The sequence below is a fragment of the Hyperolius riggenbachi genome, chromosome 5 (genome assembly GCF_040937935.1).
Source record: "Hyperolius riggenbachi isolate aHypRig1 chromosome 5, aHypRig1.pri, whole genome shotgun sequence".
NCBI classification, from domain to species: Eukaryota; Metazoa; Chordata; class Amphibia; order Anura; family Hyperoliidae; genus Hyperolius; species Hyperolius riggenbachi.
Genome location: NC_090650.1, coordinates 69,825,450 through 69,849,948, shown reverse-complemented (window position 1 = coordinate 69,849,948; position 24,499 = coordinate 69,825,450). Strand labels below are relative to the sequence as shown.

At 41.6% G+C, this 24,499-nt stretch overlaps 1 protein-coding gene across 5 annotated transcripts in view; it reads right to left on the bottom strand.

Annotated features, from left to right (window-relative positions):
* PTPRN2 (protein tyrosine phosphatase receptor type N2) overlaps nt 1-24,499 on the bottom strand; it is a 1,331,885-nt gene that overhangs the window by 925,471 nt on the left and 381,915 nt on the right. For all 5 annotated transcript variants that reach the window (XM_068235852.1, XM_068235856.1, XM_068235855.1 and 2 more), the window contains 2 exons: nt 13,871-13,994; nt 9,733-9,895 (listed from right to left, as the gene is read on the bottom strand). In XM_068235852.1, the coding sequence (XP_068091953.1) occupies nt 9,733-9,895; nt 13,871-13,994 (287 nt within the window). The remainder of the gene's footprint in view (nt 1-9,732; nt 9,896-13,870; nt 13,995-24,499) is intronic.

The following is a 24,499-nucleotide window of genomic DNA, read 5'->3' as shown; positions in this document are numbered from 1 at the left end:
TCCCTCAAAAATCTGTTTATTTGCAGATGATGTACTAATCTCTATCGAAAATCCTCTCTCATCACTGCTCCAGGTACACCACACACTAAAGGAATTCTCTAGAGCCTCCCTCTATAAAATCAACAAAACCAAATCGTCTATTCTGGGCTTTTCCATCCCAAAACGCCTAAAAGAACAGATAATCTCTACACTTCCTTTCCCTTGGGCTCCCAAAAGCATCCCATATTTAGGAGTAGAAATCCCCTCCTCAATCAAGTAAGTATACTCCACTAACTTCACAAAATTACTCTCCACAGTCAAAACAGATTTATCACATTTAGCAAATTTCGAATTCTCGATATCTGGGAAAATAGCAGCCTATAAAATGTCAGTCTTCCCCAAAATCCTGTATTATTTCAGGACCCTCCCTATAAGAATCCCTTCCAAATTCTTCCAAGAACTAAATAAACTCGTATCTACATATTTATGGCAAAAAAGGAAACATAGACTCTCCTTCTCCACCTTAACTGCTCCAGTTAAAAAAAGGAGGATGTGGCCTCCCAAATCCTCTGTACTACCATTACGCCTCTATTTTAGACATGTCCCAATACTGGAATCCTGATTCCCCTCCCAAATTCTGGGTACAACAAGAGAGAATAGAAGCTAAAACATCCCTCCTTAATATTCTCGCTCTAAGAAGGACCAACATAAAGACAACCCCTACCCACCATCCTCTAATAGACTCCACCTTGGAAGCCTGGGATTTTGCCTTATGCAAAACTCCTACTAATACAGCACAAAAAAACTACACCTCCACAACCCCTCTTAAGTCCCTACAGGCTGCCATTCCAAACCTCAATATTGCCAACTGGTTATCAGCAGGCATTTTAAATATTGAAGACATTGCAAACCCTGCAATCAAACCGTTCTCATACCTAAAATGGAAGTACAAACTATCAGACTCCGAAATATTCACATACGCTCAAATCTCCCACTTATTGGCCAAGTCGCCCTTTTCAGCAAAAGACTTATGTTCAAACCTAGAAAACTTCCTCTACACACCCAAATACAGAAAAGGAGGAATATCCTTTTGGTACAATACCTTAATAGATAGCAATCCCTCCCCCATTTCTAAATATCTACCAATTTGGGAATACGACCTACAAACGACCATTTCACTGCCCCAGATACTCTCAGCCCTGCGACATCAAAAAAATACTCATACTGCATGTCTCACCTCGAGACCCTCAAAAAAATAATTTGCAAGTGGTATTTAACCCCAAACATTTTGTCCAAAATATCCAAAGAACATTCTTTGGAATGTTGGAGAAAATGCTCCCATATAGGAACACTACACCATATATTATGGTCTTGCCCACGAATCAAAACTTACTGGAAAACAGTGGAGAACATACTATCTTTCATAACAAATCAGGAACACCACCTCACCCCCGAACTTGCCTTACTCCACATAGGCATCAAGGAACTAGCCCCCAACATACGCCTGGCCGCAACACAAACACTATGCGCAGCCAGACACCTACTTCTTTCTAATTGGAACCAAACAGACACACCCCCAGTGTCACATCTAATTAATCTAATAGACCAAAATCTCAAAATGGAGTACCAACTCAGACAGAAAAACAATTACAACACTCTGAAAGACAAGTGGGAATTCGATTGGGCCTCCTATACAGACCCCTCTAATCCACACCCAATTTAAGAACAAACCAGAAGCCAACTAAGATCCAGACATACTCCAACACACCCCCTACCTACAACCCCCTCCCCCCCTCCACACTCCCTCTGATAGACCATCCCTCCTAGGTCGCAAGTCCGAGTCATAAAACTATGTAGACAAAGACCTCTGCGACTACAGATAAGAAATAAACCCTAACTCTCACGGTACCAAATTTTAACCACAGCCTACCGACCCCAAAGCATTATATACGGCAAGGTACCCCCGGTGTATTCTCCAGAGTAGACAAGCTAAAGAAAATATTAAGTATCCAAGTTGCAGTACTCTCTTGGTACGGAGGCACCCTGAGAGAGAGATCTTTTAAAGGGCCTTCACCTTACTACTGTTAAATTACCTGATGCTTATACTAAGTTACCTTATTGTATGTTCACTCAGTTTGTACCAGTTTAATATTGTAAATGCCAATGATAGCATTCACCATGCTACGAGAATGTTTGTAAACCATGGAAAATTTGCAATAAAAAAGTTATCTACAAAAAAAAACAAAAACGGTCTTATCAGTCTGCCGACAGCTTGTACTCCCGTGCAACTGTCAGCAGAACGACCGCCCCGAGGGAGGGTCTGGCAGACCCGTTGTTTCAAAAAGTACAGCTTGTGTATGCGCCTTTAATCAGCATTTACCCTTTTATTTACTTTAGAAGCCTGAAATCTGATTGCACATAATACATCAAAAGTTGAGTTGACCATGTGCATTAGTAATCATGACAAAGCATGTGTACTGTTTGATCAGGTAAAAGATTTGTAAGCCTCTGATTCGCTGTAATCACTTCCTGCTTTAGCTTAGACAGGAAAGGGAAGCAGCAAATCAGAGTCTTTCATATCAGTCACCTGATCAAACTGACTTCTCAATTAGTTCTGCTAAACACAAGCAACTCTAATCACATCAAGTACTGCCTGAAATGTCTTATTTCAAGAGCCTGTAAGAGTATACACCGCTTCTAGCACAGCTCTGACATGAAAGGACCCATACAGCGATTATAAATTAATAATATTAGACTTAACCTTTAGAACAGAGTTTAGTGTTTTACTGAATAGTGCTACTTTTGAACAAAGATCAATAATGTATAAAGGGTAAGAGGAACTTGGCATCCTAATAAGGTCTTAAAATTGTGGCAGATTGACAGAAGTCACCTGCCCCTTTATTAAGTATTTCTTACAGAAGATCCCATTATATTTATTTTAGAAAACTGACACATGAAAGGTCATGTATCAGTTTTCTAAAATAAATATAATGAACACTGTTTTATTAATACAACAGTCAATATATATTTGAATTTCACCCATAGCTGTAGTAGTGGCATCCACCATAACAATTCTTGTCAGACAATTCTAGTTAAAATGTACCCGAGGTGACATGTGACATGATGAGATAAACCTGTGTATGTACAGTGCAAAACATATGAATAATAAATATTATGTATAATGTTGCTGCCTGAAAGAGTTAATTTTCAGGCATGCGAGTGACAGCTGATCGATTTTTTTTATAATATATATATATATATATATATATATATATATATATATATATATATATATATATATATATATAAAACACAATCACTCTGTTGTGTTTCAAATTGAAACAGGCAGACAGGAGTATAAGGGGGCCACTCACATCTGTCATAACGATTTCTGAGTATGTATGAATCGTAACACCATTTGACCTTTGTCCTTTCAAAGTTTTTCTTTTGTTTCTTTCCTTTTCAGACTCTGGTGGACTTTTTAACACTTCTGTCTGTTGCTGCTCTCTGGCTGAGAGATAAGTTGATTATTGTGAGTGTTTATCTGTAGTGACAAATGCTGCCAGAGTTCATTGGACTGAGGAAGTCTTTTTACATTTTTTTTTACAACTGTGTGACATCATGTCAGATTGAACCTCCAAAATCATATATAAGTCTGTATGTGATTTAAAACTTCTTATTGTGCGGTTCTGATCCAGTTCTGTATAATGCCTAAATACAAGGGTGTAACTAGACTTGATAGGGCCCCCCTGCAAAAATGATAGCATGTGGCCCCCTAGGTCCCCGAACCCCGCGGGAGCTGGAGAATGGCAGCAGAGAGTGTTCTAATGTGAAGCAGGGTCTGGAAGCAGGGCAAATTACACACCTTTGTGTGAGCCAATGGGGGTGTTTCTTTTGTAATTGGCTGCACTTGCAGTTGGGGGGAGAAACGTGGAGGGGCCCACAAAGCCTCTGGGCCCCCCTGTGATGGGAGGAGTCACAGGGATGATTGTTACGCCCATGTTGAGCAGATGCAGTGAATAGAACAATTGTGCAAAGAGCAGAAAGTTTTTTCTCTCCTTGCCCTTAGTTGTCAGTCTCTCAGGACAGGGCCCCCTGTGGCTTCTGGCCCCCTCTGTGGATGCATTCCTTGCAGGGTCTATTGTTACGCCTCTGCCTAAAGAAGAAACGTAACGTTCTGAAAGCTCGCAATAAACCATGTACAGTTAGTCATTAAAGGTATTACCAGTACTGCATTGTAACTGATTGTGTTATTCTAACTCGCTGCATGCAGGCTTTGTATTGAAAGGGGAACTGAAGAGAGAGGTATATGGAGGCTGCCATGTTTATTTCCTTTTAAGCAATACCAGTTGCCTAGCAGCCCTGCTGGTCTATTTCTCTGCAGTAGTATCTGAATAACACCAGAAACAAGCATGCAGCTAGTCTTGTCAGATCTGACTTTAAAGTCTGAAACACCTGATCTGCTGCATGCTTGTTCAGGGGCTATGGCTAATAGTATTAGAGGCAGAGGATCAGCAGGGCTGCCAGGCAACTGGTATTGCTGAAAAGGAAATAAACATGGCAGCCTCCATATACCTCTCTCTTCAGTTCCCCTTGAAGTCTATTTCCAGTCTACACTGCAGTTCAAACCTATAACGCATCTGTTATGCAACTGACCACTGTGAATCCAGTCTCAGGCTGGGTGCACACATAGTGGAAACGCTAGCGTTGCAAAAACCCTGCATTTTTGCCTTTACAAATAAAAAATAAAGTTTTATAATTTTTTCCACTTCCTGTTGTCTTCCTATTGATTTGCATAACAGCTATAAACACATGAAAAAGGCATATGCGGAAACAAACCGCAAACGCGCAAAAACACTAAAAACGCACACAAAAAACGAAACGCACATGCTGTAAAATGCTAGCTTTGTCATATGTGAACCCTGCCTCAAAGTTTTCTGCTAGTGAAATTACTGACACATGCTTGTATCCTGTCCAGCTACAGCAGAGTTCCTGTTATCTGGAATTCAGGCATCCAGAAGTCTCCACTAACTGGCCTGCCTGATGGATAATGGTAACTAGGATTTGGGTGGAGGCCGACTCGCATGCACGGAGGACACCGGAAAGCTGGAGGCTCGGTAAGTATTTGGAGGATAAGGAAAGCTGTTGTGAGCCGCTACGAGGTACAGGGAGGTACAGGGAGAGCTGCCAGACATCACTGGAGGTTCGGTAAGTATTTGGAGGGTAACGAAAGCTGTTATGAGCCTGCTACGAGGTACAGGGAGAGCTGTCAGACATCGCTAGAGGCTCGGTAAGTATTTGGAGGGTAAGGAAAGCGGTTATGAGCCTGCTACGAGGTACAGAAAGAGCTGCCAGACATCGCTGAAGACTCAGTAAGTATTTGGAGGGTAAGAAAATCTGTTATGAGCCTGCTACGAGGTATATGGAGAGCTGCCAGACATCGCTGGAGGCTCGGTAAGTATTTGGAGGGGAAGGTCTGTGCCTTTTTAGCCGATTGCTCAAGCAACCGGTAAGACCATATATCAGGCATCAGGCCATTACTCTAGAAGGAAGGTGGGAGTTTCTGGACAGTCTCTTGGCAGCAGTAATCTAAACACAGTGCATAACCTAATAACTGCTGCCATGGTTGCAAATAAAAGTTCAATATGAGTTTATTGCTGCTTTTGGAAGTTAACAAAAAGTATAGGGAGCACAGAGCTGGCAAAAAAAAAAATTATATATATATATATATATAAAACTTTTATTATGTTAATAATACTGTAGCAGCAGTGACCAACCACAACACACACACTCCCATAAAAAACAATTGGCGCTATTACTGGGGCCAAGAAAAGCGTCCTAATTGGAGTGCACCCCTATTTAAATCAGAAGCATATGCATATATAGTTAATCTTCGGGCCCAGATAAGATGTGTATAGCATCCATGTAGCCACCTCAGAAGTGGGAACAGAATGCTGTTGACAATAATCCCATGTGTATGTAATATACACAACTCTGTAGTGAATTACATATGCCCTCATTACTGACACTACTGGGTAAGTGTCAAATCTCAACCTTTGCCATCTAATCCCCTGTATTGGGGTATCTCACTCACGTGACCGGTTAGTATTCGGCGAGTCCATCAGGTGGTGAGGAACGAGCGGCACCGCCCACTTCACATTAGGTCTATCAGCCACGGGATGGCTCCGTCCTATTGCGTATAGTGGAACGCGGAGTACCCGTGGTCAGCAGCAAACGGAAGAAGAGTGGCGGAGGCATGGGGGACACCATATTAGCTGAACTTACGGATTGGAGTCAGCTTACGCAAGCTAATAGCTTGAGGTGGACTGAAGTGCAAAGATAGTTTTCATGACATCAAATTTCAAAAAGATACAGCAGCCGACTAGATTTATAGTTATTAAATAAAGAAAGTGTGATATTCTTTTAAATGTGAAATCTTCCAGATGCCAATGCCAGTCTGTACGGCTTCATACATGTTTGATGTCTATTTGGATCCTTTACTTGTGATAAACAGCCTGCTGGCAACCAGCGTCTGTCATGTGGGCACTGCCATATGCCAGGCATGCAGGACGGTAACCTGTCAGTCTCTGCAGGCATCCACCCTGGATCAGGGAACATGCTTTTGATTAGCATATCTGAATTTTACAGCCTCGTTACCAGAACATAATATAATGGGCCTGATTTACTGCACCTTAGGAATGTATCGAACAACTATTTGGCTCTTCTTGCCCAGCAATCACATTTGCTAAGCGTAAGCTATTAATGCTGTGCCTGGCAGCGGGATGTATAGATGTGCAAAGAACTGCTGGCCACCGAGATTCGCTGCTCAATGCAAACGGGCACCATACAACTGTACAGAGACTCCCTGCTGGAGCATTTACATCCCCAGATATGGTACTGCTTTGTGGTAATGGGACCTGCTTTGTGGTGATCCAGAGCGATGCCTGGTAATGCGTACAATTAAAATAGGCGCCGCAGGAATTTGAGAGCCGGAGATAGCCGCATGTAGAATAGCTTTAAAGTACTAATATTCTACTATGAATAACTGGGTAGTTCCAATTGTAGAATATCAGTAGCCTTTACCAATATTTTACTACGGCCTAACCCTCTTCCCACAGGAGCCCTTAATGAATAGCCGTAATCAACCCCTATGTCAGTGCCTAAACCTAAGGGCCCTCCTTCTCAATGCCCAACATTAATCAGTTCCCCCTACTGATGCCTAGTTGACCCCCCCCCCCCCCACATGCCCAAACCCTAACCAGCCCTTACTGACAATACTTAATCTCTAACCTATCACTCCCCCCCTCCCTGATGCCTAATGCACAGACAGTGCACAGGAAGACCGACAGGTTGTCCTCTACTGCACTTGTGCGAGCATTGCTGTCAATCACATCCACGTGGTCCGGAGAGTACGCTCTGGACCATGTGGAGGTGATTGACAGCGCCGCTCGTGCAGGCGCAGTAGAGGACACATGGCGAGGCACCTTTTGGGGGACCGGAAGTCTGCGTCAGAGAGCAGAGCTGTGGTGAGGGACATAGCGGCTGCCAGGGGCTGAAGGGAGCCCCGGGTAAGTAGTTCTCTGGGTACTATTACTTGCTTGGTGACTCCTTTAAGAGGGAAGCACAAAAAAGGACCTAGGAATGGAAAACTTTTAAATCCAAAAATGTGCGCATGTCTAGTTAATGCAAAGTTAAACATGGAAAGCTGTATTATTAAATACAGCAGAGTCCCAAGTATCTGGCACCTGCAGGGATCGCCTGATGCCAGATACATGTGTTTGCCGGTTGCTTGAGCAACTGGTTGAAAAAGCCCACACATCCCCCCTCATGCTGGATAAAATATTTACAGAGCGTCCATCGACATCATGTAGCTCCTAGTAGGTTCCTGACGGCTTCCCGGCGTTCTCCACATACGGCTCCTGGCGTGTCACCTGACCCATGTCATGTCAGGTGACATGCAAGGAGCCATGCACAGATGCCAGAAAGCAGCTAGGAGCTACAGGATGTCACTGGATGTCACTATGGCTAGCAAACACCCTCCCCCCCCCCCCCTTCGGAAAAAAACCCAGTACCTAGCATGCCGGTTAGTTGACATACAGTTGCCGGAGTTCTGGATAAGGGGGATTTTGCTGTATAGTACATTAGCACAGTACATTTTCACACTTTTGCATACAGAGGACGAGGGTTGTATTAGCAGCAGAAATGTGACTATAAAGGCTCATACACACATCAGACCATAGTTTTTGGAAAATGAAAGATCACAGACCAATCTTACCACCCTTCATGTAGTATGAGAGCCATGCCTACACAGTCTATTTTATGGAGCTGAACTCCCCATCAGAAAAAAATCATTGCAAGATGCTGCACACAAAGATGCTGTAGACATTCAAAAGATCTGTAGCTGCAAAAGATCTGTTCCTGCCAAAAATCCATTCCTGCAAATTGCAATGATAGTCTATGAGATCTGCAGATCATCATACACACATGATTTAACTGACATTCATCTGCAGATCAGATCCACCAGGATGGATTTTCAGATCTGCCGATTATTACTAGATCTGCAGATGAATGCAAGTTAAATCATGTGTGTATGATGATCTGCAGATCTCATAGACTACCATTGCAATTTGCAGGAATGGATTTTTGGCAGGAACAGATCTTTTGCAGCTACAGATCTTTTGAATGTGTACAGTATCTTTGTGTGCAGCATCTTGCAAAGATTTTTTTCTGATGTGGAGTTCAGCTCCATAGAAAATACTGTGTAGAGTATGGCTCTCATACTACATAAAGGGTGGTAAGGTTGGTCTGTGATCTTTCATTTTCCAAAGACTATAGTCTGATGTGTGTATGAGTCTAAAGGTTCATACACACATCAGACCATAGTCTTTGGAAAATGAAAGATCACAGACCAATTTTACCCCCCTTCCATGTAGTATGAGAGCCATACCTACACAGTCTATTCTATTGAGCTGAACTCCCCATCAGACAGAAATCTTTGCAAGATGCTGCACACAAAGATGCTGTATGTAGACATTCAAAAGATCAGTATCTGCAAAAGATCTGTTCCTGCAAAAGATCCGTTCCTGCAAAATGCATTCATAGTCTATGGCATATGCAGATCATCATACACACCTTGTTTAACAGACATTAATCTGCAGATCAGATCCACCAGGATGGATTTTCAGATCTGCAGATGATTGTCTGATCTGCAGATGAATGTCAGTTAAACAAGGTGTGTATGATGATCTGCAGATCTCATAGACTATGAATGCAATTTGCAGGAACGGATCTTTGGCAGGAACAGATCTTTTGCAGATACCGATCTTTTGTGTCTGCAAGATGCTGCACACACAGAATGCTGTACAAAGATTTTTTTTTCTGATGGGGAGTTCAGCTCCATAGAAAAGACTGTGAAGGTATGGCTCTCATACTACATGAAGGGTGGTAAGATTGGTCTGTGATCTTTCATTTTCCAAAGACTATAGTCTGATGTATGTATGAGCCTTTAGGTCCATCAAAGCCAGGCCCCAAGTTGAGAATAAGTATAGCAGGAAAAAAAATATTGTTGGAAAGATGGGTGGGTACCTGTTTAGACACATGTAAAATATGTAAATAATGGACTTTAGGTTGGTTTGAGTTGTAAGGTGGGAAGCATAGAAAGAGGTAGGGTGAAAGGATAAAGAAAAAAAGAAACACAAACTGTATAGCTGTCTTGTTTAACACTATCAGCAACATTATTTAAACAGCAAATACCTCCATTGGGGGCTTCTCAATCTTTGTCCTTGGATAATAGCTTGGAGCCACTGATTGCGGTAGGATACCGAGGTACTGGAGATACCGGTGAAAAGATTTGGCAAAGTTCTTATTAGCTTCTGTTTCATAACTCCTGTCACCCTCGAGACTTAACTTCTGACCCCTGGAAGACAGAACCAAGAATTATCATCTGTTAATTGAAAAACAGGAGTTGTGCTGTTCAACAACTTGGTTGCAGGAGCTCACAATAAGCTGAAGTGCAGCTGGGTAGTGATGGGCTGAAATTTTGCACATGGGAAATTTAGCATTGAAATTCACATTTACGCATCGTAATCGTAATGCAAAATTTCAGGTAAAATTGTAATTGATTTCGTATGTAATAGTAGTATTTTATAATTTTGCTCAATTTTTCGCATCATTTCCACGCAATTTCGCAAAGTTTTGGGTCGACTTTGGTGGTCAATAACAAAGCCCCCATACATGCTATTGCTACCAAAATTGGTACATATGTTAAGGAGAATATTCGGTACAAGTCAAAAAAAAGAGTTTTTCAAAAAGACCTTGTAGTTTTTGAGAAAATGGTTTTTAAACTGTCATTTTTCTAAGATTTAAAAACCATTTTTCTTTGCCTTTTTTAAATCGATTTTCTCAAAAACTATTATGGTCTTTTTGGAAAAAAAATGTTTCCCTTGTACCCACTATTCCCTTTAACATAGGTAGCAATTTTGGTGTCAGTAGCATGTATGGGGGCTTTGCTATTAACCTCCAAAAACGGCACAAAATTATGTGAAATTTCGCAAAAATTACACACATTTTTATGTGAAATTACGAATGACTGCGAAATCAATTTAGTTTGCAAATTGTAATTATGTATAGGCGTAACTACAAAAATGTATCAAAAATGTAGCTAAATCGTAATTTTGCTGATTACAATCACTGCAGCTGGGGAAGCAAAATGCAAAATTAGGGTGTGGAGTCACTATTATAGGTTTACAACTGCCTCTTTGTTCAGCAAGTAGTCTTATTTTATTGTGCTGTTAGCATAATGTTAGTGTTAGTAGATAATATTCTTACCTTCGGTTAAAGCAAACCTGTGGTGTAACATTAACACCTACACTTTCAGACGTTATAACAAAGTAGAAGGGAAAAAAAGTCTAAAAACTGACCACTTGTGCCATAAAATCCAAGTTTTGTTGTCCCTTTTCCAAAAAACTGCCCTGACAGTTCTCTGCCTTTGCAAAGACTGCTAAGAGATTGTGTCATCTGTGGGTGGGAGGAGCCTTATCGTGTGCCACTGAGCCAGCCTATCACAGAGTGGAGAAGTGAAGTGAGAAGCAGCACCAACCTCAGTATGTTGTAATGTAATGAAGTAGTCAGCTGTTGCTACATTCATTGGGTAAAATAAAATAAAACAATAACAGTCATAGCATCATTCTAGCTCTGTTTCACTTTATGAAGGTCCCTGACTGGATGCAAAGGGAATCTTGAAGCAGCTGTGCGGCTGGATGATAAGGGGTTATTTACCCACAATTCCGCTGCCTGTGCTCCAAATGGCTTGCACGCGTCCTATTGGACATGATGCAAGCCTCTCTACGTGCACTTCCTCCAAACCGGAAGGAGGAATTGTGCCATGGACCAGGGATAGGCAAGGTAAGGGGTGAGGACATTGTGAGGCCCCTTCAAATTTTACTGCGGGGCCCCATTATTATTATTATTATTATTATTTAGTATTTATATAGCGCCAACATATTACGCAGCGCTGTACAGTGTATGTATATGTGTATATGTATGTATGTATATATATATATATATATATATATATATATATATATATATATATATATATATATCTTGTCACTAACTGTCCCTCAAAGGAGCTCACAATCTAATCCCTACCATTGTCATATGTCTATATATTATGTCGTGTAAGTACTGTAGTCTAGGGCCAATTTTAGGGGGAGCCAATTAACTTATCCGTATGTTTTTGGAATGTGGGAGGAAACCGGAGTGCCCGGAGGAAACCCACGCAGACACGGAGAGGACATACAAACTCTTTGCAGATAGTGCCCTGGCTGGGATTCGAACCAGGGACCCAGCGATGCAAGGCGAAAGAGCTAACCACTACGCCACCATGCTGCCCATGATTTGTAGTTATGCCACTGGTTAAGGGTTCAATTTTTAGTGAACCATATTTTTGATCAGTTGATCAGTTTATTGAGATCATATTGTATGAATACATGAATACATATAAGCTACTGGGCCTTATTGATCCTGAGCTGTTGTATTATCGATCGATTTCTTGAAGAAATGCTCAACCGCCGTGACAGATTTTTCACATATATGATGGCGACTGGTTTAGATATGATCGCAAATTGGATTCTTTAATGATATGAATTGATTCATTACAATATTTGTTTTTGCTCTTAATGATCTTAGCAGTAATATCTAACTAAAAATCAGCCCATTAATAGGCATAGCCCATAGATTGGCAAATCAGCACTGATTTGCATGCTTTGGCCTCCAGTGGAAAGAAAACGAAATACTGTATGGCCAACCTCTTTTTAGATAAAAGTAATGATAGGCCAGTAGAGAACCTTTGTTTGACAAATAACAAACCGATCAGGGGTTTCTTTCGAAACCCATAAGCCAGTATGGAAAACTGCTACAACTGTGCCAATGGCAGCCTCACAATTGGCCAGCATATTGCAATATGGTTGAGCCTTGTGAATCTCATTTTTAAATAAAAACAAAAATCTATATTTTTAGTTGTTCGCTACTTTTAACCGCTTTGGTACCAGAGGCTGCTGGTACATTAAAACGCCACTTCCCGACAAATTGCCGCAAAAAATCCGCCGCTCCCGCCAGTCACAGGCTCGTCTCTTTGCTGTCTCTATGACGGCAGAGCGCTGTGCGCCAGTAAGGAGCCGCTTTCATTGGCTCCTGACCCTGTCAATCAATGTAAGCCAATGGGATTGGCTTACAGTGATGACAGGACCAGGAGCCAATGAAAATGGCTCCTGACCTGCTCACAGAGCTCTGCCGTCATAGAGACGGCAGGGTGAGCGAATTGCGGCGCGGACAGAGCAGCCAGATCGGCGGGGACATGCGGTCAATGCAACGTAGAGTCTAAGTCCAGTCAGGGCGGCAGCACCACCTGCTGGACATAGATTCATACTGTGTCAGTCCGGGAGAGGTTAAAGTCACAATGGGCTCTGAACCCAATTTCTAGTCCTGGATAATAGAGGGAGATAATTGAGCAACAGTGGCAGATTTAAGACCATGTATAGTACACTCCTTATACACTCCTTTAATGTTAATGAATTAGGATTTAATGAGCATCAAATTTTGTTTTCTTTGTTATTTCATTTACATAGGCGATTTCACTTATTACTAATGTCGATGAGATGAATGTTTTTACCCTTTAGCTGTCTTTTTGCCATTGAAATTTGGAATTAGATCGCCAAAAGAGCAAAAATCGGTTTCGCAAATTTTTGCATAATTTCCAAAATTACGATTTCATATGTTATCTTAATTTTGCTTAATTTTGTCTCATTTTGTGCAAATGTATTGAAGTCTGTGAAGCTTAAGACAACACATTTTTTGCATATGAGAACTCAAAAATAAATGCACTGAAGTCTGAGGCATAATTTTTTTTTCATGTAGATGCATTAAAATCACGTGAAATGCATTGAAAAAGGCATGAGAAAGTTATCTGTTCGCAAAATGATGGTTCATTGCAAAATTGCAGGTCATAATTTTGATTACATATGAAATTAACTTTGCTGTAGTCTGAAATTTTGCATTAAGGTTTTGCATCGTAATTTTGAAATGCATTGCAAAATTACTATTATGTAAAATTCAAGCTCATCACTATTGAGTGTAGATCATTACATTCGGTTTATAATCACAGATACTTCCATACATGATTATAGGTATCCAAAAAAAATCTGCTCTACACTCACACAAGCTTAAAGAAGTCCAACTATTTCTTTAATCAATTAACATGCCAGTGTATACAGCTAACATGTTGTGGGCACTGGGTTAGGCCTCAGTAATCTAGCCCCTTTCTAGATTATCCAATACTATCATTTCAAGAAAAAAATATGTAGCTGAGCTTTTCAGATATTGATCTGATTACCTGGAAGAGCTGGGAAGTTCAGATGCAGATGGAAGGGATTCCAGTGGCCTGCTGTAGATTTTACGGAGATTTGAAAGCTCCTTTGCAATGATATGTTGAGTGTAATCATCTTTCCAAGTCAAGCCTGCAGAAAGACAATAAAAGCGACAACGTTTGTTCCAGATCTGAAATCTAGTGTCATAGCCCCCTGTTCTTAGTTCAAGCATGTTGCAAGGCCAACTACCCATTAGTACGCCCTGATCATGTACACTTTAAGTCTATATCAACACATGGACAGCTACAAGCAAGCAAAGCAGCAACATGTTTTTTTTCATTTATTTTAACAGTCAAATAGGTATGAAACTCAGCATTTCTTCTTTGCTCTAAAAGATTGTTTACAGCAAGAAAAGGTACTTCCAGAGAAAAAAAAGCACTGGTATCAGAACAACATTCAAACAGTTAAACACAGCACTTTCTTCTTCAGTGGGCTGCCAAACTTGAGGAGGTGATTACATTAATAGCTGATAAGAAATCAAACAAGACAATATAAATACTGCTAACAGTGTCTCAGCTGAATACAAGCCAAAAGTGTACACTGGAGAAGACACATTCCCCTTGGATACATTGATTTATAGAAATACAGCAGTTATGCAGCACAGAAACTGTACCCAGCCATAAAACACTTTCCTTGCAGTAAATGGCTTCTAAATGAATGTGTCATTGAGCAGAGAAAATGAAACAGTAAAAACTTAAAAAATAGATTTAAATATGAAATAAAATCATGGGGTATCTAAAAAAAGTCATTTTTAGGAGAAGGACAAGAGATACAACTGTTTATCTCATTAGATTATTTTTACCTCCAACATCCTTTAAGCAGGGCCGGATTTACCATAAGGCACTGTAGGCATGTGCTTACAGGTGCCTGATGATGGAAAGGTGTCTCACTGCACTCCCCTAGTGCCTCCCTTCCTCCTTCCCTATGCAAAATCCTAAGCAGAGCATAATTGAGGAGGTTACTCACCTGGGTGTCTGTACTCCACTAATGAGATTTCCCTTAATTTGGGGGAAGTGGGCACCAATAGCTACTTAATATGGAGGGTACCTCTTGCCACCTAATGTCAGGGGACACCTGTAGGTACCTATGATGGGCAAGGGAAGTAAGGGTGAAGTGACAGCTGGTGATAGTGACAAGGGAGAAATGACAGCCAGCACACTTGCGGTGCAGTTCAGCAGGGGTTTGTAGGTTCATGGAGGGCAACGTCTAGGGTGCCAGAGCATCTGTACCTATAGCCTCTAGTAATGTAAATGCGCGCCTGCCTTTAAATCTCTCAAAATATGAGACGTCACACAATACTGGCTGTAGTTTTTGTGTAGTTTTACATTTTGCAATATCTATTTATTGTGTACCCTAAGACCCCTGCACAGTAGCATAATTGCCTCTCAAATTCTTAATCTTTTTCTCCTATATGGTATGTACACTTATTAACATGTAAAATTTATAAAACGATTCAGCTGTTGACAATTTCAGTTATCCGAGTAATTGAAAATACATCTTTTTTTATTAGAATGCAATTTCAAACTGATGACATCCATTGGAAAGAATGTTCACTGGCTACCAGGAGCTCTAAGAGCAAAACAATTATCTGCATATTGCTACAAGTTCACAATACTGCCAAAAAAAACCTCTCCAATTCAAATTGCACTTCTTTGTATGCTTCCTAGATTTCATTATCTGCAGATACAACTAATTGGTAAACAAAATCAGGTCCAATAAGCATGAAAACATTCTCTCTGCAAAAGATGTACAATGCTTTATTATTACATTGGATATAACTAAATAACTGAAAGGGTAAAAATAGCCAAATAACTAAATACACTCACGGATAAACACATGGCAACTGCGTAGCCTGGATTATGGTACACCAGACTTTGTAAGAAAAGCTTGCTGGTTGGTATAGCTTGGAGTAGTCACATGACCACAATGAGCTTATGGATTTTGCAGAATTCTAGGTTTCAACTTTTGTGGCAGAATGTCGTAATTGCGAGATGAAAGCAAGCAGGGATGGTCGTAGTCAGCCAACTTCGCTACGCTGGAAATACGCGTAGTTTTACGCAATTACGCTTCGCCAAACTACGGCTTCAAAAACAAATATTCGCTTCGTATGCATTTCGTAGAATACGCGTTAAAATACGCAATTACGCGTAGTGTGAATCTTAGTGTATGCAGATACTTATGCCCGTATGCAGAAAATTGTACGCATGAATTTCTTTATAAATGCATATACTAAGAACCCTTCTATGCGTACATTCCCCTTTCCAATGCGTAAATTTGTATGCATACAATCGTATGCGGAAAATTAGACGCGAGTAACGCATTCGTAGTTCACTACGCAATACACATGTTAACTACGCATAGTGGGCGTAAGCTACGCGTAGCGGTACTTCGCTACGCGTAAATTCGTAAGCATAGGTTTGAAACTTCGCCTATGAACTACGATGCGTAGATGCGAACTACGATGCGTAAATTCGCACTGGCGTAGTTTCTGCTCATCCCTGGAAGCAAGTAAAAGCCGATCATTTTGAGGCAACATAGGTCCTTGGGGGGGGACCTATGTGGCCCTGAAACGATCGTCAGCTGTGACGGTCAGATATTGGGACGTGTGTTGGAGCAATAAAGGAGTACAGGTCCTTCTAAAAAAATTAGCATATTGTGATAAAGTTCATTCTTTTCTGTAATGTACTGATAAACATTAGACTTTCATATATTTTAGATTCATTACACACAACTGAAGTAGTTCAAGCCTTTTATTGTTTTAATATTGATGATTTTGGCATACAGTTCATGAAAACCCAAAATTCCTATCTCAAAAAATTAGCATATCATGAAAAGGTTCTCTAAACGAGCTATTAACCTAATCATCTGAATCAACTAATTAACTCTAAACACCTGCAAAAGATTCCTGAGGCTTTTAAAAACTCCCAGCCTGGTTCATTAGTCAAAAGTGCAATCATGGGTAAGACTGCCGACCTGACTGCTGTCCAGAAGACCATCATTGACACCCTCAAGCAAGAGGGTAAGACACAGAAAGACATTTCTGAACGAATAGGCTGTTCCCAGAGTGCTGTAATAAGGCAGTGGGAAGTCTGTGGGAAGGAAAAAGTGTGGCAGAAAACGCTGCACAATGAGAAGAGGTGACCGGACCCTGTGGAAGATTGTGGAGAAGGACCGTTTCCAGACCTGAAGCAATGGACTGAGTCTGGAGTAGAAACATCCAGAGCCACTGTGTACAGGCGTGTGCAGGAAATGGGCTACAGGTGCCGCATTCCCCAGGTCAAGCCACTTTTGAACTAGAAACAGCGGCAGAAACGCCTGACCTGGGCTACAGAGAAGCAGCACTGGACTGTTGCTCCGTGGTCCAAAGTACTTTTTTCGGGTGACAGCAACTTTTGCATGTCATTCGGAAATCAAGGTGCCAGAGTCTGGAGGAAGACTGGAGAGAGGGAAATGCCAAAATGCCTGAAGTCCAGTGTCAAGTACCCACAGTCAGTGATGGTCTGGGGTGCCATGTCAGCTGCTGGTGTTGGTCCACTGTGTTTTATCAAGGGCAGGCTAGCTATCAGGAGACTTTGGAGCACTTCATGCTTCCATCTGCTGAAAAGCTTTATGGAGATGATGATTTCATTTTTCAGCATGACCTGGCACCTGCTCACAGTGCCAAAACCACTGGTAAATGGTTTACTGACCATGGTATTACTGTGCTCAATTGGCCTGCCAGCTCTCATGACCTGAACCCCATAGAGAATCTGTGGGATATTGTGAAGAGAAAGTTGAGACACGCAAGACCCAACACTCTGGATGAGCTTAAGGCCACTATCGAAGCATCCTGGGCCTCCATAACACCTGGGCAGTGCCACAGGCTGATTGCCTCCATGCCACGCCGCATTGAAGCAGTCATTTCTGCAAAAGGATTCCCAACCAAGTATTGAGGGCATAACTGAACATAATTATTTGAAGGTTGACTTTTTTTGTTTTAAAAACACTTTTCTTTTATTGGTCGGATGAAATATGCTAATTTTTTGAGATAAGAATTTTGGGTTTTCATGAGCTGTATGCCAAAATCATCAATATTAAAACAATAAAAGGCTTGAACTACTTCAGTTGTGTGTATTTGAATCTAAAATATATGAAAGTCTAATGTTTATCAGTACATTACAGAAAAGAATGAACTTTATCACAATATGCAAATTTTTTGAGAAGGACCTGTATATTGTTCCTGAACAAGACTGTGTGCAGACCTCTCTTTTGATTGTGCAAAGGTGCTTTGGCTATATAGTAGCCAAGCACCAACATCCAATCTGCCACTAAAAAGACAAAGACAAACACTTATATAGCGCTTTTCTCCTGGCGGACTCAAAGCTCCAGAGCTGCAGCCACTAGGACGCGCTCTATAGGCAGTAGCAGTGTTAGGGAGACTTGCCTAAGGTCTCCTGCTAAATAGGTGCTGGCTTACTGAACAGGCAGAGCCGAGATTTGAAGCCTGGTCTCCCGTGACAGAGGCAGAGCCCTTAACCATTACACCATTCAGCCACTAAGTTAAGCACTCCAGCTAAATCGTAGTGGAAGTCATGAACCCAAATGAATTGCGGTGTAATAATTAGTTCTTCATGGTGGCTGCTGCATAATAAACGACAAAAGGACACGGCACTCAAAGGCTGTGTTCAGCAACAAGCTGTATTGCAGCAACAAGGTAACACACACAACATTTCAGGCAGAGCCCTTCCTCACGTGTCACGTTCGTTTATGGTCTCTGCTGTAATGGAAACATTGTTGCTTGATATATTTTACTGCACGTCAATTTTTCGCTAGTGTTAGGTATTTTAGTGAAGACTCTGATGGTGATATTTAGGGATGAGACATTTAGGTATTTCCCATGACAATTAAGCCGATACAACACAGTTGCCTTTGTTCGATGTTAGTCCCAGAAACCAAATGGAGATATTTACTGAGAGCTAAGCCCACGCACAACTGATACATTCTGCTTTTCAGGGTATGCAAGTTGGCTTAACCACCCACTGGTTTCTTCTATCCCTGATGGACTCAAGCGGCGAGATTCCTCTCTTCCTGCTGTATACTCTCTGTAAATACTGTAAATGAAAAATCCAGCAGGGAGGCAAAAACTGCTTCAGAATGGTTGGTGAAGCTCAGCTGCAGAGATCTCTGCACTGGGCTCCACTAGAGTTAAATGAAAGTGGTGGATGACCTCAGCTGCCTTCCTTCTATGACTTACTCTACTGAACTAGAGTTTTAAGCCGAATTGTACTTTTTCCACAGGGATATCGCAGAAGGGAAAGAGAAAATCTTCCTGGAAACTGTTTTCGTCCAACTTTTAGATTTAAGTGAGCCTGAAGTGAAATGTAACATGATGAGATAAACATATACACATATGATACTAGTCCTACTACCAAATCAGGTAAAGTCCCTTTCTGTTTTACAGTACAGGAAGAGTTAAAATACTTGAGTTGTTGTCTACGCAAAATAGCTTCTTTGACCTTGACGACTAAATTAGTCAAAGTCGGTTGACTGGTACAGTGGCACTTATATTTACCTGGGGCTTCCTCCAGCCCCATGAGTATCGTGGCCTCCTTGCTGTCCTCTTCAGTCCCTCTTCTGGCGCTACAACTCCTGGTAATCCGGTCAGTCTCCGCCAGTCGAGGTCTTCTAGGCATGCGCGGGTCAGCCATGTGGGCACCCCAACATGCTCCCATACCCTGGAGCGTGATGAGGGGTGCGCGTGCGGCTGAGCTGCGCATGCGCAGAAGGCCGCAACTGCCCGGATTACTGGGAGTCAAAGCGGCTTAATAGAGGGGTCGAAGAGGATAGGAATGGAGGCCACAATGCTCAAGGGGCTGGAGGAAGTATAAATAAGCGCTAGTGAACCATCTCAGGTTCACGTTAAACAGCAAAGAAACAGCGAGAGACAGCTTGAGATAAGGTTTTGCAGCAGGAACGTTAAAAGGGTCGTGTGGATTCTGGATGTGTGGATTCTAAACTGCAACTGTGACAGTCTGATGCAAAGTTATAGAACTAAAAATAAATAATATTCACTCAATGTCTGATCACAGGAGGATGAGAGGGGGATGCACTGGACTTCAGCCATGTCTTAGAACATTGACAAGATGTCAAAGTGGGGCTGTTACTGACAAGCATGCTACTTATTCCGAGCTATGATGGATGACAGAAGATTACATCACCTAAACAAGGCATGTTTAAGGAAATGATCTTAGGGTGTGTACACACAACCAATTTTGATTGGCCGGCTAATCAACTTTACCACTTCCATGTAGTATGAGGGCAGAAAGATTTTCAATACTATGAACAGATTGTGTAGTTAAGGTTAGGTCTCATACTATATGCAAGTGGTTAATTTGGCCAATCATTAGCCAATCAAATTTGGATGGGTGTACCAGGCTTTAAAGATAAAGTACATATCAGATAACATGCGTAAAGCCTGCTACACTTTCAATTATGATTGGCCAATCACTGACCGATTTTACCACCTCTATATAGTGCAGGGGTCTCAAACTCAAATTTACCTGGGGGCCGCAGGAGGCAAAGTCAGGATGGGGCCGGGCCGCATAAGGGATTTCACAAAAAAAGTCAATCGCTTCAGTGCTCCCATTACAAGTGTCCCCGCCGCAAAACGAGGGCTGCAGGGCCCCCAAATCGCCCGGGGGGCAATCCGCCGGCATTTCCTGGAAGGGGCAGAGCTTTCAGCTTCAGCCCTGCCCCTCCTGACATCAATTGTGGCGCATTGCGCCTCTCCCCGCCCCTCTCTGTGAAGGAAGAGTGAGAGGAGCGGGCAGAGGCGGCGATGCATCACGATTGACGTCAGGAGGGGCAGAGCTGAAGCTGAAAGCTCTGCCCCTTTCCAGGAAATGCCGGCGGATTGCCCCCCGGGCGATTTGGGGGCTCTGCAGCCCTCGTTTAGTGGCGGGGATGCGGCGGATTACTTGGGAGCACTGAAGCGAACTAGTAAGAAGGTATTGCCGGCGCGGGCCACAAAATACTGTATCGAGGGCCGCAAATGGCTCGCAGCCCAAGAGTTTGAGACCCCTGAAATAGTGTGAGGGTCAATATATATTGAATACTATGAGCAGATTGTTTAGGTAAACCCTCATACTACATGGAGATGGTAAAATTGGACAGTGATTGGCCAATCATAATTGAAAATGTGTACCAGGCTCAACACAATATTTAGCATCTTTATACCTGAAGATTTTATGTGAAGTGATGCACACAAATTCATAGAAATGGAAAACCCAATTTTTAATATACATGCAACTAGATTGAAGCTGAAAATCAAATCATCAACTCATGTAGGCAAAAGTCTCCAGAGTCTATACCTATACTGAACAGAAGGAAGGGTAATCGTCCTATCCCTAGTAGATAGTAATGTAGAGGCGCCCCAATATGATAGCTTCTGATCTCTCAGAAAAAACACAGCAGTCGTGCCAAGTTACACTCACATTTGGAGGGTCCTATGCCAGCTAGGACCGTCTTTGGATAAAACACTTCCCACCCTTGGGTATCCCCTGATGATGGCGGAAGGCCGAAACTAGTCGGGACGAGAGCGGGCAGTCATACAGTGATCGCAAGTATTACATGTAGTACCATAAGGGTGGGAAGTGTTTTATCTGAAGAGGGTCCTAACTGGCATAGGAAACACCTAATGTGAGCGTAACTTGCTGTTCAATGGCTGTTGCTTTTATATAATAAAGACAACTTTTTGAATGAATCCACTGAGAGCATCCCTCTGTATCTTCCTGCGCACTGAGCCTGCACATACAGGTTTTGAAGCCTACAAGAGGGATCTCTAGGGGGGGAATGTATCTACTTTGTGCCTAGGAATTTCAGTACCTTGCACTGTGGCATTACATACATAATCATCCTATCCCTGCACTGTATATATTTTCGCTTTCCCTGCCTCTACATAGCCGAAGGTTGGATCTGGCTCTGGTCCTGGTGTCTTCTGCATATTGAGGTTGACCAGTCCTTCCAGGAACATCCTGAACTTTAAAGTGAACCTGTCAAGTCCCAGAACATAACCAAAACGAACAATGCCGACGAGCTTAATGAAGACATGCCTGCAAGATTACTCAAATCCCAGTGACAGCTGAATCAGAGACTACCGCTGAGTTGTGGCGTATGGTAATTTCCTGCATGCTTTGTCTTTGTTACCTCACCTAACGGTTCCTCTTGGCTCTGAACTCAATTATAATAATTTACTTTCCCTGGATGAGCGGGATCACAGTGACTCTGGTTGGAGCACATTAATTCCATGTCAGTAACATGGGACTGTGCGGCAGGACATCCCGTCACCGATTAACCATCCCTGCTGGAGACCTGTCAACATTATATATTCTCAAACTGTTATGCCCCTGCTAGGAACAATTCCTTATCAACACCGTCTGTGAGCACAATTATTTCTTGTATCACTTCCACATAAACACGTGCATCTTTCAAGGAAATGTATTGCTGGCAACACACATTAAGATGAAGAGCATAGGTTAAAGCGATCGATATACTAATCACTTCCATGTAAAAGCAATATGAAAAGTTAAAGTGGTATTGAAATTCGGAATTTCTTCTTTGCTCTAAAAGAATTGTTTACAGCCTTAAAGCTACTACCACAGAGAAAAAAATGTAGCAGAACGGCATTCAAACAGTTAAACACAGCACTTTGTGCTTCAGTGTAAAGCTTCTGGCCTTATCTAAAGAGGCGATAACATTATCTTTTGTTTACTAAATGTGTCTGATAAAAGAATGTAAACTTCAGCAAAGTGCTGAAACTGAGTTCTCTCTGCTTTTATCGGATCACTAGATAGATTTTAATATATGGTATAAATACAGCAGCTATGCAACAAAACCGACAATATTATGTATGTAAAAAAAAAAGCAAATATGACAACCGTATGGGTAATAGAAAGTAGGAAAACACATTTTTGTTGAATGTTTTATCAGAGTTGTATCCAACTTTAAGAATTAATGATTACTTTTGATTGTTCGGATCACCTATAATCATTTCTCAAATGGCAAAGATGAAAAATAAATTATTGCATTGATTGAAGCTACTTATTTTAAAAAATTGAAACTATTGTTTTAAATTCTTCTCAGATTGCTTCAAAATTGTTAGTTTACAAAATGTGCATTACAATCTACACTTAATGGCCACTATGGCCTGGTGCACACCAGAGGAGTTTTTCTGAGGCTAGATTCACAGTGGGACGTTGCGTTTTGATGCCACGTTAAAGTCGCACCGCAAGCTTACAACGCAACGTGCCCAAAAAGTGGCAACGCAGCGTTACCGTCGCATACAGCAGATACAGTAAAAAATACAGGCAATGAAAAGTATGCTTCCAAGTCATTACTGAGCATGTGCAAACAGTCCAACGCAGCTAATAATGTGTATAACGCACTGCATGCAGTACTTTTACTTAACGTGCAGCGTTAGACACCAACGCAACGTGTGCACTGTGAACAGGGCATTGATTTTTCATTGCAGTGAGTTATTCTGCGTTAAATGCTGTTTTAACGCGCGACTTTAACATCCTACTGTGAACTTAGCCTGAGCGTTTTGAGTTTTTAAATCTGCTGCTAATGTTATCCTATGTGTCTGTGCACACTGGAGCAATGAGGTTTTGTAAAAAACCCCATAGCATTACATTGGGAAGAGCTTTTAGAGGTTTCAAAAGCTCTTCTCAATGTAATGCTATGGGTTTTTTTTACAAAACCTCATTGCTCCAGTGTGCACAGACACATAGGATAACATTAGCAGCAGATTAAAAAACTCAAAACGCTCAGAAAAACTCCTCTGGTGTGCTCCAGGCCTATATTAGGTACACCAGTTGAATTGCTTGTTCACACAAATAGCATATTGGCCAATAACATGGCAGCAACTCAATGCACTCGGGCATTTAGGCATCTAGACGTGGTGAAGACAAGTTGCTGAAGTTCATAAGAATGTGGAAGAAAGGATTTAAAGGGGTTCTGTGGCCCTTTTTCTTATTGCAATTTAAATGAATTGATATGTTTGTTTTAATATGTACAAATCTTTTTTTACCTCTCGTGTTGAAAAAGCTGTGCTGTCTCTCTCCAGCTTCTTTCTAATTATTCGTCTAACAAGATGAATATTGTGCTGCAGGAAGAGGCAGACTAACAGTAGCTGTTCTTCCTCGTCTTTCCCTCCCCTGCTGTCTGGAGCATGCGCAAAGGTCAATGATGACGTGACAGCGGGGGGAGGAAAAGGCACGGAGGAACTGCTGCTGTTAGTCTGCCTCTTCCTGCAGCACAATATTCGTTTAACAAGACGAATAATTAGAAAGGAGCTGGAAAGAGACCGCACAGCTTTTTCAACACAAGAGAGGTAAAAAAAGATTTGTACTTATTAAGGGAACATATCAATTCATTTAAATTATAGATATCAACAGACAAACAATAGGGGTTTTCTTGGAAACAAATATTCTCTATTTATTCTTTATTCATAAAGTCTTCAAATTGCAGACATGTCATATGGATACAAATTCAGAGTTCCAAATCACATATAAGACTGCCTGACACGTGTTTCACGGTCAAAAGCCGCTACCTCAGAT